At 33.7% G+C, this 15,809-nt stretch overlaps 1 protein-coding gene across 8 annotated transcripts in view; it reads left to right on the forward strand.

Moving 5' to 3' along the window:
- The window catches only part of TBC1D5 (TBC1 domain family member 5), a 659,247-nt gene that overhangs the window by 412,829 nt on the left and 230,609 nt on the right, over positions 1–15,809 (forward strand). For all 8 annotated transcript variants that reach the window (XM_057491222.1, XM_057491228.1, XM_057491223.1 and 5 more), the window contains one exon: positions 3,371–3,543. In XM_057491222.1, coding sequence (XP_057347205.1) covers positions 3,371–3,543 — 173 coding nt within the window. The remainder of the gene's footprint in view (positions 1–3,370; positions 3,544–15,809) is intronic.

Raw genomic sequence — 15,809 nt, forward strand, 5'->3', positions numbered from 1 at the left:
AACTGAATGATAAAAATGTGAGGGTTACTGTTTTTCAGTTTTACTTATTCATGTTGATATCATTGAGTCAAATTCATGAAAATGGCTAAAAAACACACAAAAAAATTTTATTTTATCCAGGAACACATAGATGTGGGCTCTGAACATTTGTACTAATTACCTGCATATATCATTTCTAAAAACTGTGTCTGCTGAATCCCTTTTTCATCTTCCCCTTTTTATTCTATTTCATGATTCTATCACCATTTTAGAAAGAAGTTTGAAAAATTAACATAGCACTGCACTCTCTTATTCAGTACTTCTGGTTACTTTGAAAATTCAGTTATATCACTGCATGCTGCCTAATTCAGCAAACACGCTTTTCATAATAAGAATCTCTTGATGAAGCAGTATATTGGTCTACGTAGTGGAGTAAAATCTTGCTGCATTCTTGTAACAGTTTGTGGACTGGCAGTGATCTGTAGAGCACGTTTTGAGTACCACTTAATAAATGGTTAGATTTTCTAGTTTTATTGATGGTTGTAGCTTTCCTATTTCATCATATTTGTTAAATGCAAATAATCTTTAGTATGATAAATCCTGAAAGTAAAGAAGTATTTTTCATTATTCCTTTATTTTCTCTTTTTATTTTACTGTTAGACTGTTCAGCATTTAAGTGATCTAAAGCATTACTTTTGAGTTTCTTAAATTTAAGAGATATTGTTAGAAGTATTCTGAGCACAAGGGAAATCTTTTCACACTTCAGTTTATATAAGCCTGTAGTTCTTAGACCACATGAGTCTATTAAGCATCTGAAAAATGATCTACATATGCTGTTTATTTAATGACAACTCATTCTATTCAAACTAGAAGTTGATTATATTATTTCATTAAGTTAAACATTTTTTAACAGGTTAACTTAGGATCAGTTCTCTCCAAAGTTAGTGATTGTATCTCTGTAGAAGTATGTTTATTCAGGACCCTGAGGAAATGATGAGATACAGTGATAGGTTTTCCGTGTTGATTTTTAGAAACCCAGTATGAGCTTGGTGCCTCCACTTCACACTGTATGGAATACGACCACACAAACTTCTTCACTAAAGAAAAAGTTTATGACCAAAATACATAAAATGTTAAACTACTCATTTTTAAAGAAAATTTAGGTTCTGAGTAAACACTGTCTTTTGAATGTGAATGGTATCTTACAATTAACATAAATTCCAAAAATAAATTATTTTGCTTTAATATCAGTAGGAAAAAAATGTAAGAAGAATTAAAATATTTTTAAATTCAAGCATCCTATCATTTGAAGAGAATACTTGATATTACAGAATCAGAAAAAGGTATCTTGGATATACTGTTTTTATAATAAAAGACCACAAAATAGAGGTATCCTTTTTTCCTGCTATACAAATTAACAAAAACAAATTAAGCTATAAAAATTAATATGGTCTTATATCCTTCAGACCTAAAGACACTAGGCCAGGCACTGTAGGGGATACAAAAGACTTTTTAAGACTTGAAATGATCTTGGGAAGACAGATAGAAGCCCTTCTAGCAAGTTCCCTGTCACGCCACCACATGCCCCTCCCCTCCTCATGCATTCCACCAATCTGATGAGTCCCTGCTCTTACGTGGAATTGCAGGTTTTTTCTGTGTCATCTCCCTTCCAGATAATGAGAACAAGTGATTTATCTGCTCGTTGTGCCTCTGAATCCAGTCCAGTGATGAAAAGATGGTACTCCTTTTAGAGATCTCATAGTTAAGGAGGCAGAGAAGTAGAAAAGGTTACAGTGACGGTTGGGAAGAAGATAATGCAGTAGAGTCTGGCACTCCAGCCAGATCTTTAAACATATGTGGGGGCTGCTCAATGGAAGCACTGGGGAGGGGATATTTCAGGTAAAAGAATGGCTTGTCCGGGTCTGTCTGAAAGCACAGTGAGAGTGAAGCCGTATAAACATAGCTAAAGAATTTGGATTTGTTTGTTTTTTCTGAGTGAAAATGACAAGGAGCTGTTAAAAAGGTTTAAGGCAGTTTGACTTAATCTAACACAGGCTTTAGATAGATCACCAGGCATTTTGGAAGATGGATTTAATAGCAGACAAAATTAGGGATAGTGAGACCAAGGAGGAGGAAAGAAATGATTAGGGCCCTATGTCTGGCTGTTACAGTAGACATATAAGAGTGCCTGAGTGGTTCTGAGGACCTAAAATGGCAAACAAGGTATTCTTACTGGAAAATGGGTTGAGGTAGGCATGGGGAAAGAATGAACATGTTTTTGAGCAGATGACAGACTTTGCTGAACTAGAGACCCTTTTGGTAATCTAAGATTCCTTGCCAACATTTGAGTATATGGGACGTACTCAAGACATGGCTAGGTTATGAATACACATTAGGAGGTCTTTGGAAAATGGATATTGGTTGAAGTGCTGTGTATGACTGAGATCACTCAGGGAATTGCATGTAAGTAATAAATAAAACTAAGACCAAAACTGTATGAAAAAGCAGCATTTGTGAATCAGAAACAAGATTTGAGCTAGAGAAGTACACTGATGATGAGTGATAGACAGTCATAAGAAAGTGATGCTATAGATCCCAATATTAGAGAGAGGTAGAATTTGATGACTGAACATGAGAAGACAGGTCAAACATAGTATATTAGAGCTAATCACTGAAGTTGAGGGGATAGTTGAAGTTTACATGAAAGCATAAATTACAGAGTTTGCTTTGAAAGGAGTTGCAGGCATATCTTTCTTAATCTGGGATAGGGGATGGCAGGACAGGTAAGTTGTAGTTGGCCCATTTAGGTTTTTTTGTTTTGTTTTCTAATCAACTACCCTTTTAGTCTGGGAAGATTAAAAATCTTCCTATTCATTTACTTAATCCAAGGACAATTAGAGAACATCTTCTTTTCTAGTACTGGTTTCCTTTATTTCCTGACTTTTTAATAGTTTGAGAGCTTAAAGTAAAACAGTTTTCATGTGCTGTTTTTCATGTTTAAGTTTTTTGCCATGAGAAATGTGTTTTCAACAAAAAATTCCATTTAGGCACTATGGCTGATGAGACAAACTGGCCATGAACCAAGAGACTAGTAGCCCCACCAGCTCTAGCCCCATGTAAAATTTAAAAATCCTGTAATACTTAATGTCATCAGAAAAACTGATCAAAGAATAGAGTCACAAAATATTTCAGAAGGCATTTCTTGGCCTTTATGAGCAGTCATCTATATGCCCATCAGCATATGATCCCATAATTTAAGCATTTTCATGAGGATTAATGTAGTTGTTGGTTCTTATTTAAATTCTCATTCGTAAGTACATTCAAGAATCATGTCCATATATTTGTTAGTTTCATACTGGAATAATGCATGTTCCATTTTTCCTGTTTTTAGGGAAAAGAAACACTGATGACTCCCATCCCCTTTGCGAGACCACAGGATTTAGGGCCAACAATTGCTATTGTTACTAAAGTCAACCAAATCCAGGATCATCTGCTGAAGAAACATGATATTGAGCTTTACATGCACTTGAACAGACTAGAAATTGCACCACAGATATATGGGTTGTAAGTATTTAAGTTTAAATTTCAGCTACTCCTAACTATGATTTATGGTGGTTTCTATATGTCTAAGATCTTACAAGAACAAGAACCGTTCCAGCTCCATGTCATTCCATATCTCTTTTGTGTCCTATGTGCCAGGCTCTGTGCTCATTACTTTCATATGATGTTTTAGCTAATAGTCCCACCAACCCTGTTAATTGTTACCCCTTTGTTACAGAGGAAGAAACTAAGGTTTACACTAAATTTACACATATTAACAGTGAAGTTATAATTCAAATCCAAGTAGGTTTGATTCTATAATCTGAAATAAAAATGAATGGTCCCTTAAAAAAAATTAGTAAGAATTTCAAGATGGCAACAGCAGGTCATTAAACCAAGCCTTCCGAGATGTGCAGGGAGACATAGCTCATACCCTCATGAAGCCAGTCCTGAACGCAGGCAATCCTGTAAGATATCCATGCTCTTTCCACTTCACCATGTCGTTATCTTCTTCTGTATCCTCAGAAACGCGCTTCTAAAAATAAGGTAAATGCCCACCCCACAGTGAACATAATACATTAATCTTCTTCAGCCACATATCTGTAATATGCTATAGCAGGAGAATGGAGAGCCAGTCACTCCTTAGAAGTGTGTGTGTGTCTGTGTGCCTATCATCCAGTGACTTGTAAGTAGGCAAATTAGAAAGATAGCAATTGTAATAAATAGAAATTAGTTGTAGAGTGCTACAAACAACAAAACAGTCCTTTATATTGAAACAATAGAACATTCATATCTAGTGCTAGGCAGTTCCTTGGTGTAGTGCTAGATATTTCCTGCAAATCCCATTTTTCATAGGGATGTTTCATAGAACAGAGAAAATTGAGAAGTTATTAATGAGATATACATAGCAGATGCTCAATAAATGTAAATTCACTATTTAAATTACAAAGAATATCAAAACAAGTTCAAAGGTTTAGGACCAGAGCAGTGGCCATTTATTTAACCAAAAGAAAAGAATAGTGATGAATATTTTCTTTATGTTCTTGGGTTACACAGAGTCTTTGACTCAAAGTAATTTAGCTGTCTTTCTTCTCTGGAAGCCCTGAACTGCAATTGAAGATGTCTGCTTTCTTGTTCCAATGGTGCATGTTTTCATTTCTGTGGCTTTAAGTTTGACTTCATCAGTAAAAGCAGTTTCCTCATTCCCACTGGAAATGAGAAAGTTGTTGTTAACGTAGGCATTAGATAGCACTGAAGCTTATTAATTAATTGCCATTTACACTTATAAGTCTAGCTAATATGTTTGTGATTATAGACATAAACATTTTTAAAAAATAACTCTTGGCAAGGTCAGGAGTTAAATTCTGTGTTCCTCTCCACTGTGCACTCAAAGAATTAGTATATTCAAGTACTAAAGCCCATTTATACCCTCAAACACTGTTTGCTAAAGTCTAGAAATTGGTTTTCCATATGCTGGGGAAAGAAATTAATGTTGGACCTCATTTCTTTGGAATGTGTTACTGTTTATTACCTCTTTGTTGGAGTTGATGCTTTCTGCTGCTGTGACAAGGGCAGGGATTGGGAATGATGACATACAGCCATTGTGTTCCACTTTCCTCTTCAGACATCAACTTTCTTCATCATAATGATTCACTGAGCTTCTCTGGCATCCAACCAGCACCTTTCCAATAAAATCCATGATCCATGACATAATTACTATTTCAAGTTTATTTTCCAGCAGTACTAACAGTACCAGTACTTGCAGTAACCATAGCACCTCACTGATCCCATTATTTTTGCATAGAATCTCATCTGCATTATCTAAAACTATATATTTTTTTAACCTTTGAAGAAGTCACTCATTCTCTTAATTAGTCTGTGGCACATTTTGTTGTGCAAGGATTGTACCTACTCATTTCACTTACGAAATTTCAATTTATTATTTCTATCTTGGGGCACATGAAAGGCCAATGTGGTCAGATTTTCCTTTCTGCTACCCTAAGCTGTCTTACTCATCTGTATATTTCCTATTGATGATTGTTAGAATCTTTGGGGCCACAGAATAATATGAGTGTAATATAAACAGCAGTGAGAAGCACAGGCTTTGAAATGAAACAGACGTGTTAAACCACTTTGAGCACTGGTTTCTTGATCTGTGAAGTGGAGATTAAAAGTAATGGTACCTACTCTGTAGGGTGCCTATAAGAGATAAATCATAATGTACAAAAATTATAGTGCTCAGTATACAGTAAACATTCAATATAAGTTTGAAACACTTTTGTTACCATTATCTGTCATTACCATTTCTTAATTAGGCTATCATGGCTCTGTGAATATGATGTCCTGTCTGATTCATGAATGCTTAACCTCTGGCTTTCACTTTCTAAGTTTTCTTCACTAAAGCATATATTGGCTTCTACTTAAGTTGAAACATAAGAGCTATCCTTTAGACAAGTGCTTCTAAAAAATAGTATTAAAGTTGAGACTAAAGTTGTAGAAACAGATCGTATCAATTTGGTATAAAAATTTTATGTTCTTAAACCTACTAAGTATTAAAGCTATGTATCTCATGGAAGTTAATTGAAATATTATGTTTTGTTCTATACAAGTAATGTTAATCTAAATAATTGTTGATACTACTGTCTGTTCCTGGTGGAAGAAAGTTGGTGATTTAGTATTAACACTTGAAAATAATTTTTTTCAGTTTGAGTAAATTATCAAGTGGACAATATATAAAATAATCAATTTTCAGTTAATAAAAACTACTCTCCCTCAAGATAACATCAGAAACCATAATTGCATAATGTAAAATGTGCTTTTGCATGCTGGCTGTTTTTATAAAATTTGGATTTTCAAACAAAGCAAATACTTTCTTGAACACTAAAATGGTCTAACAAAATTAGGAAACTATGTTAAAAATGTTGATAATGAATGTGCCAATGGAAATATGTTATCAATGCCAACAGTTTCTATAGAATGGGGAGTAAATTGTAAATGTATTTTTACATAGTGGGGATAGTGTTAGCGAAATGAAATTATACCGCATTTTGAGTGCAGTCTTCTCATTTTAGTCAATCTTCAGCAATTGCATACTACATTAAAATTTATTTAAACCTGCTTTCTAATATGGTTAAAGTATCTTTAAGAAAAAGATTTTGTAATTACTCTGTTTTTAAGAGTACTTTTTAAAGTATTTTTTGTACTTTTTAAAAAGTGTATTTTTTGTACTTTAAGAAGCTCATTTACATGGCAGGTGAGCCATATATAAACTTACTTGTTTCATTTTGCTAATAAACTTAACAAAATTAGAATTGGCCAAAGTCATTCTAAATTATCTTGCTTTAATTTTAAATAGGTGGATGTTTTTCATTTTGGAATATAGGAATAAGTGCCCATGAAATCTTGAATCTTATATAATAACTTGCTTACTGATGCTATTATTTTATGTATTTAAGTGCATTATCCCCTGGATAATTTTAGTTGGTTTTCTGTTACGAAATGGTAAGTCAACTTACTACAAGTTAATTTGCAACTAAATGTTTAACACTTTTAGGAAATATTATTTTATAATATCTTAAAGTAATATATACTGTGTTTTTCCCTAACTTTATGAGAGATTCTCCTGATGCACTTAGAATTAAGTTTTTCTTGATAATTCAAACAATTAACATTTTGAGTTGTCTTTTGTTTGCCAATCACTGGTGAGTATTACACTTTTAAAAAATTAAGTTCTATAATAGCCTATCAACCATTGTGCGCTAATATCCAAAGGAAAACATTGACCACACTAATTCCAACTTTCAAAGAACATTTCTAAGAGCTGTTTTCTTAATTTCTGATCTTCATTTTTAGTATGAGAACAAGAATGTCCTGTGATTTCATCACTTAGGGGTTATTTTGGTGCAAAGCCTCTTAAACAATAGTGTTAAAATTCCATTCTTGTGTATATATTTGTTGTGAGTCCAAAAGACACTTAATAACGACAGATTCAAATATAAACATTCAGTATGATTTTCACTTAATACTCTTTTATAAAAAGATCAAAAATTGAACTTTAAAAACAATAATTTTTGCTAGGCCAGAGTAACTCTGTTTTGTTATCATCCTTAAATATATTGAATCTTTATATTTTCAACAACATTTTATACTTTGATATAAATAGAATACATAATAAGCATCTGCAATTAATGTCACTTTTGAGGAAAGACCCTTATAACACATTTGGGCTTTGGCATTCTTAAATTACGAGTTCTTTACAACACTCATGGGATGAATTTCATATCTCCCAAATGTTTATTATACATCTTCCATTTCCCTTATTTCCTATTTTCTGGATTAGCAATTGTTTTGCTATGGTGGTTTATAGTAATTTAATTGGGAAGTTTCTTGGGTATTGTTAAATAATCAGCTAAATTTTGTGATAGGATTTTAAAATATTTATATCACTATATATTTGTTCTAACTTATCACAATGTCATTGTGTATGACTAGTAAAGTTTTTTAAACATATTTGAAATATAAGCATATGGTAAAAAAAAAAGCTGTCATCATAGCATAATTACCCACTTTAAAAAATTCTCTCAACAGTTTAAGCAAATAGCTATTCTAACACAGTTAATGACTGAAATAGTCTTTTCTTTTCAATGAGCATCATATTATACATAAATGTAAAAAACAGAATTAGGGGTTAGAAGGTGAAGATCCAGTGACATCTCATTGTCATACAACACTGGCTATTCCCTCAGAATTACAACTTTTGAAAAAAGTTGGGTTTTTTCTCTTCTATATGAAGAATTACCATGATTAAGAATTATGGGAAAGAATCATAAATTATTTGAAATGGCAATAATTATTAATATTTATTGTTTCCTGTGGGCTATTCATTTGTACTAAACACTTTACATAGATCTCATTTATCCTCACAGCACATTTGGATAGGTGCTGTTACTTATCCCCATTTTGTGGACGAGTAAATTAAGGCTTGTAAAAGGCTTCTTTAGATGGACCAGATATCAAAAGCTGAGCCAGGCTTTGAACTCGTGAGCCCACACTCACACTGTAATTTGACTAGTACCATGAGTGTGGCAGAAATCCGAGGTACCCACAGATACTGTGTGTTAGCTGAGGCTGTGAGCCAAACTCAGGTGACCAGGTACACAGCACTGACCAGGCACGTACACGGCTTGGAACCAAAGGAGTCTTGTTAGTAGTGGTCAGAAACTAGCCTGATAATGACAAAATAGAAAATAAAGGGCACTGGAGAGCCTAAGGCTCATAGCCATGCCAAGCATCAGGACAAAAAGGGCTCAGGGTCCTCCACATAGAGGTACCAGCAGCAAAAGTATAGCTAAAATAAGAAGCCATCACCTAAGGCTTAAATCTTGTCCCAAGTCCAATACTGTCGGTCCTCTAGATAGAAAAATAAGGAAGCTGGGGGATGGGTGTGGGGTGTTCTGCTACTTTAATTTTAAACTTGACCTACAAAAATAGTTGATTAAATTTTTTAAAAAAGCAGAATCTGCATTAACAAAGTAAATTCATGAATTTTAAGACAGATAAAGGCCAAGAAGGAAAGGTGTGCCAGTCACACATACACTAGTTCAGGAAAGCTACAGCCTACGTGCCCTTCTAGGTAAGAGTATATTCTTCCCACTGAGAAGGTACTAAGATTATTAGTTCAAGCAAGGGGAAAGCAGATCTTAAGGGACTGCTGCAAAGCAGTATAACCAGTAAGGTGTAATTAGGGTACACAACTGAATGTAACTCCATAAAGAATCATCTGAAGCACGTGATTAAAAAATAATATAAAACATTATTTGGATCTTAGATTTACTTAATTCCAGTGAATTGTTCAAAGAGGAAAGAAGTATAAAGGTTTATCTAATTCATCATATATGGAGGAAATCAAATGTACTATTACATTGATACTATTTCCATTCACTAAAGAATTTCTTGTTTTATAAAATACCTGTAAAGTAGTGTCTAGCAATAGAATTGTGGGGTTTGAGTGAAAAAAAATTATAGTACTTTAAATATTATAAAGACTTGATAAAATGTTCATTGCTACTAACTTATAGGTGCTAAAAACAATTGCCTGACTCATAAGACTCACAAAACAGTAATAATAACAAAATAAAATAATAAGAGTACTTACAAAGAAAGCATAAGATAAGATAACAATACTGTCAATCATTTGGTATAGTATTACACATAAATTATTCTAGTTCTTCTAATAAAAAACGAAGAGTCTCTACTGGCTTTATAAACAAAATCCAAATATATGCTAGTTAAAACAGACAACTGAAACACGGTTTGATAAAAGGAATATAGGAATGGCCATAGTAGTATCAGGAAAATATACATTGAAACAAAGCATTGAAAGAGAGTATTCCTTATTAATAAAACACTGTCTTAATAGCCTTGAATTTTAGTGTGTGTGATCTATGAGTGTCTGTCTTGATCATTAATGTATCCCAGATGCCTCCTTAACAGAACCTGGTACATGTTTAGCTTTCAGTAAATATTTTTGAATGGATCAACGGATGGGAAGGAGGTAAAAACAAAGAAAAGATCATACATTTGTTGTATAGGGAACTAACTATTCAAACTATTACTGGTAGAAAATTTGCTATTTTGAAGAACTTAAACTAATAAGTATTTAAAAAATTAAAACTCTAAATAGTCAAATAGGAAACATAACCAGTCTTCCAGCAATGGTAAAAGATATTTTGGAAGTTAGAGTCTGAAATTTGCCTACTCCAAAATTTAATTCCAATAGCACTAAAGTAGAGACAAACTGGTTTTTCTAAAATTGTAACATATATAAAATATGCTATTTATCCTTTATGTATAATAAACCCTTAAAATTAGTAAGAAACCACTTAATCCACAGGGTAGAAAATAAAGTGAACCAACAATGCATAAGAAAAAACTAACAATGGCCTATAAATACAATGAGATTTCAACTATTCAAATATTTTTAAAATTATAAATTAAGTAACAAAATATTTTCATTTAGATTGATGAGGATTAGAGAAATTTACTCAATGCTGATATAATCAATTTGGGAAACAAACAGGAGAGTGAGTCAGGTGCCATAGACTTGGGCTCCTTGACCCATGATTACACTGTCAAGCATATAGACATCTTAAGGTAATTCAGGGAGCAGAAGTCTGTGTGTAAGGATGTCTATCATGTTGTTATTTACGATATGAAGTGGAAACTAATGTTTCTAATAATAAAGGGTAATAACAGGGTAAATAAATCCATTTGATGATATATTATGCCATAATTTAAGTAATGTATTTGTGGACTAGCAATCCCAAGAGATATGCCTATGATATATTTTAAGTGCAAAATCAGGAAGTAAAACCACATATGATCACTTTTCCTGGTTTTAAAATTTTATATGTTTTTAAGTGAAAATTAGATTGGAAACAGTGTTACAATGGTTATCTCTGAGAGGGAATAATGGATGGATTATTTTCTTTACACCTTTTCATATTTTCTCAATTATCTTGTGATCATAAATTGATTTTATATCAAGACAAAATGCGAGGACAAAAATAAGAGTGTACTTAATTACTATTAATGAATATATCTGTTGACATCCAAAAAACATACTTTGAAGACATCTTTGAACCATTGTCAGTAATCTTTGAGGAATTAAGGAAAATGTAGGACATGGAAAGAACTTAATATGGGGGGAAAACCTCTGTTTTGACATCATTAATGTAATAAAATGTGTTTTCCTCAATCTCTAGCAATATTTCAGAACTTTTAGAAAATAGATAATCTATATAATTTCTTAGAGAAATTGTTTTTGTATGTAACTATCGTGTTTACCAGAACAATTTGGAAAAGACAGAACTACATACATTTCCTTGTATGTCAGATTACCAGATGAGAAAAGCTTTTGATTGAATATTTTGATTTCACCATTTTTTTGTATTCTTTTTCTCAAAATGAAGAATTAAAAGACTGAATGATATTACATTTGGCTGAATTGTAGCTTCATGTCTAAGAAGTATGGATGTGTACAATATGGTCCATGTGAAGTGAGGTCTCTGGTAGCATGTCATAGGTCTTACTGGCCTGCACAGAATCGTGGAAGCTCAGGGTCTTCAAAGGTTACTCTTTAGCTAATCATGAAATGCTTTAATCTCAGTTGTGACATACATATTAAATAATTGAGTATCTCAATTTGGCCAATCCTTTGTTAGGGAGTTTGTTGCCATCGCAGATAACTTATTCCATGACAGATTTCACTAACATAACAAACATTTTAATTCCTAATAAAGGTTCATGACTTGTTCACAGGAGCTCACAATACTACACTGAGAGCTAAGAAATGAGATTGGAAATAACACTTAAATCATGGCCTTAATATTTACTCCATGTTTATTAAAGTTACATATAGGTAGTTAGGATAACTGTTACAATGATTAGTATGACATATATGTAAACAACATTGTTTTGATAAAACAGAATCAGGCACAAATGTGGAATCCTGTATTAGTAATGCCTTTGACTGCAGTCAACAGAACTCAACTAGCAAGGCCTGAATAAGTGGCTGTTTGTTGTTTTTCCTCAGCATAACAAGTGTGGAGGTACGCAGTAGGCTGTGTTCTCAGTGGCTCCACAGTATTGAGGCCTGCAGATTCTCTTAGCCATTCTTCATGATTGTGGCTAAATGATCGCAAGCTGCTATTAAACTAGACATCCAGTTTTTCAGTAGTTCAGTAGACAATAGTTCAAGGCTGCATATTTGTGCAAGATGCTAAGGCTGATGCCAACCTTATTTACTCTCTTTGATCAAGCAGAGCAGCAGCTTTCCCAGCAGCTACCTCTAGCAGATGTAGGCTTAAATCTCTGTTGGTAGAATGTGGGTATATGGCCAACACTAACTACAAGAAAGGCTATAAAAGCAGGAAGTAAATTTATGTTTACCTTGCCAGTTGTGCTGTATCCCCTGGAACTGGGCACATTTTGGAGGTGGAATCATGGGTATTAGATAGGCAACTACAAGGTTTCTCAGGTTAACCTGAAGTTTTAAAGGAAATTCCATAGAAGAGATGATACCTTTGTGATCTTGAAATATAAGCAAGAACAATAAAATAAAAATCTTGTAAGGACCTCACGCAAGGAGAACAGTACAAGCAAAGGCATGTATGTCTGAATATCATTATAGATACAAGAAACACTTACAGTTTATTAAAAGCAGAGTAGATTTTGTGTAAGGGGAAATGAAGAAAAAGAGGTAATGTCTAGGCACAGAAATTCTTAAATGCCATACTGAGAACAATGTAGATCTGTGCTGTCCAGTAGGTAACTGGCTGCACACATAAAGTTATAACATTTAAATTAACTAAAATTAAGTTAAAAATTTAGTTTCTCAGCAACACTGTACCTATTTCAAGTGTTCAGTAGCCAGCCACATGTATATAATGGCTACTTCACTGGACAACACAGATATAGAACATTCCAGTCATATAGAAAGTTCTGTTGGGCAGCATCGGTCTAGATCCTTATTCTAGAGTAAGAGAGAGGGGGTTGGCATCGAAACATAATGGTTTTATGCTCATATTTGTGGCTTAGTAGGATTACACTGCTTGTCAGTGGTAAAGAGATTGAAGGAGGAAGTAAGACTGGGGGAGCATAATTAGCTACAAAGTGGTAACTTCTATATTCTAGAAGAGAGGTGATAATGGCCTGAAACAAGGTAAAAGCTGTGAAAATAGAGATAAGTGGAAATACTTGAAAGATACCAATTTTCTAGAATTGTCAGGACTTGTAATTAATTGAATATGGTACTGAGCAAAAGAAGAATAAATGAGAATTTGGACAGGCAGGCCAATGATGGTAAAAAAATCACAAAGGGAATGAATGATAGAAATTTCAAGGGAAAGAGGAATTTTAGTCATGAATGTGTTCAGTTTGGAGGTTCTGTGGGACCATGGATATCCAGCAGGCAATTGTATTATATAGTTCCGAAGCTTTGGAAAGAGTTTTGGAGGTAATCAGTTTAATAGTCCACATGCTGTGTGATGCTAATTAATGTTGCTTAGACAAGTGGGACTAGAAGAGAGACAAAGATCAAATCCTAAAGAATATCCTCCCATGTGTAACTGGCTTTCGAGAATGTCTGTGATTTGATCTAATTGGTTTTTAAAATAAATTATTGTAGTTTATGGATTTGAGAGAGGCAAGACTGGAAATAAGTGTACCGGTTAGGAGAGCCTTGTGATGGTCTGCGTAAGAACTGATAATAGCATTGGAAGAGAGGCAGTTTAAAGAAATATTTTACAGATAGAAACTATGATTTGGTAATAACCCAAAATACTACATGCTTCTTGGGAAAGTGAGGCACATGGTAGATTGCAGCCACGCAGTTCCAGAGCTTCCAGCACACTGCCCTGTAGGATCATCCCTTGATTCAGGTTCGCGAGGGTTCTGCCCAGCCTGATGCCGACAAACCCGACCATCTTGGCTTCTTTCTCCCTTCCTTCATCCTGAACCTCACCTTATTTTCTGTCCTCTGGTTGACCACTGGCTTTGTGTACTCTGGAGTTGACTCTTTCCTTCTCCTTCATGACTGTGGGACATCAGGTAATTATATCTCCAATATTTTTAACCTATTTCTCTCCACTGGCTGCTTCTTTAAGAAAAAATAAAACTAACACAGCAAATAGCTCTCCTTTGACTCTTCTCCAGCAATGCTTCTTACCTCCTCTTTTCTTCCAAATGTCCAGAAATAATAGTCATCTTCAATTTCAATTTTCCATTGATTCAGTGTCAACTGGAGTCAGTGTAAATGGACTAAATACAGCAATTAAAAGGCCAGGATTAGTAGATTTTAAAAACATGACCCAATTACATGCTGTCTACAAGAAACTAACTTGAAATGTAATCATATGAGTACAGTTAAAAGGTTGGAACAAGATACATTGGGCAAACAATCAAAAGAAAGCAGGAGTAGTTATATTAATATCAAATAAAGTAGACTTCAGAGCACAGAGATTACCAGAGACAAAAAGGGACATTATGTAATGATAAAAGGGCCAGTCCACCAAAAGAATATAGCAATCCTAAATGTGCATGCACTAAACAGAGCTGCAAAGTGTGTGAACCAAAAACCTGACAGAACTGAAAGGAGAAATAGATATATACATGATTATAGTTGAAAACTATCAATGTTTATAGAACAACTCAACAAAATAGCCAAGTATATAGAAGAACTCAACAGTATCACCCAACAAAATCTAATTGATAGTTATAAAACCCTCCATCTAATAGTTGTATAATACGTATTCTTTGAAAGTGTCCAGAGAACATATACCAGGATATACAATGTCCTGGGCCATAAAACAAACCTCAATAAATTTAGGAGAAATGAAATCATACAGAGTGTGTTCTGTGATCACAATGAAATCAAATTAGAAATAGCAGAAAGATAACAGGAAAATTTCCAAAAGCTTAGAAATTAAACACACTTCTAAATAACCCTTGGATCAAAGAGGAAGTCTCAAAAGACATTTAAAAAAATGAAATGAAAATACAATATATGAAAATTTGTGGGACACAGCTAACAGCAGTGCTAATAGGAAATTCATTCCACTAAATGCTTACATTAGGAAAGAGGAAAAGTCATATTAGTAGTCTAAATCTTCCACCTCAAGAACCTAGAAAAAGAAGAGCAAAATTAACTCAGAACAAGCAGAAGGAAGGAATAAAGAACTGAAACCAATATAAATAAAATCAGAATAGCAATAGAGAAGACTGAAACACAAAGCTATTGGAAAAGATCAACAAAATTAACAGATAAGGGAAAAAAGGCAGGAAGGAAGTGGGTGTGGCTGTAAGCACAGAAGGATCCTTGTACTAATGGAACATTTCCACGTTATGATTGTATCAATGGTTATGTATCCTCGTTGTGATTTGATAATTTTGTGAGATGTTACCACTGGGGAAACTGGGTTCACAGGATCTCTCTGTACTATTAAAACTGCTTGTGAATATATGATTATCTCAAAATAAAAAGTTTAATTAAAATATGTCAGTTCTAATGGGTCATATATTTGCCTTTCTTATAAATTAGGTTATCTTCTTAGTACTGAGTTTTGAGAGTTGTTTATATACTCTGGATATAAGTCTGTAGTCATATTTGTGATTCACAAATATTATCTCTGAGTCTGTTGGTCATCTTTTCATTTCTATGAAGTATCTTCCATGGAACAAACATTTTTAATTTTGGTAAAATCCAATTTATTAACTTTTTCATCAAATGTGTT

Source organism: Manis pentadactyla, chromosome 14 (genome assembly GCF_030020395.1).
Source record: "Manis pentadactyla isolate mManPen7 chromosome 14, mManPen7.hap1, whole genome shotgun sequence".
In the NCBI taxonomy this organism is placed as follows: Eukaryota; Metazoa; Chordata; class Mammalia; order Pholidota; family Manidae; genus Manis; species Manis pentadactyla.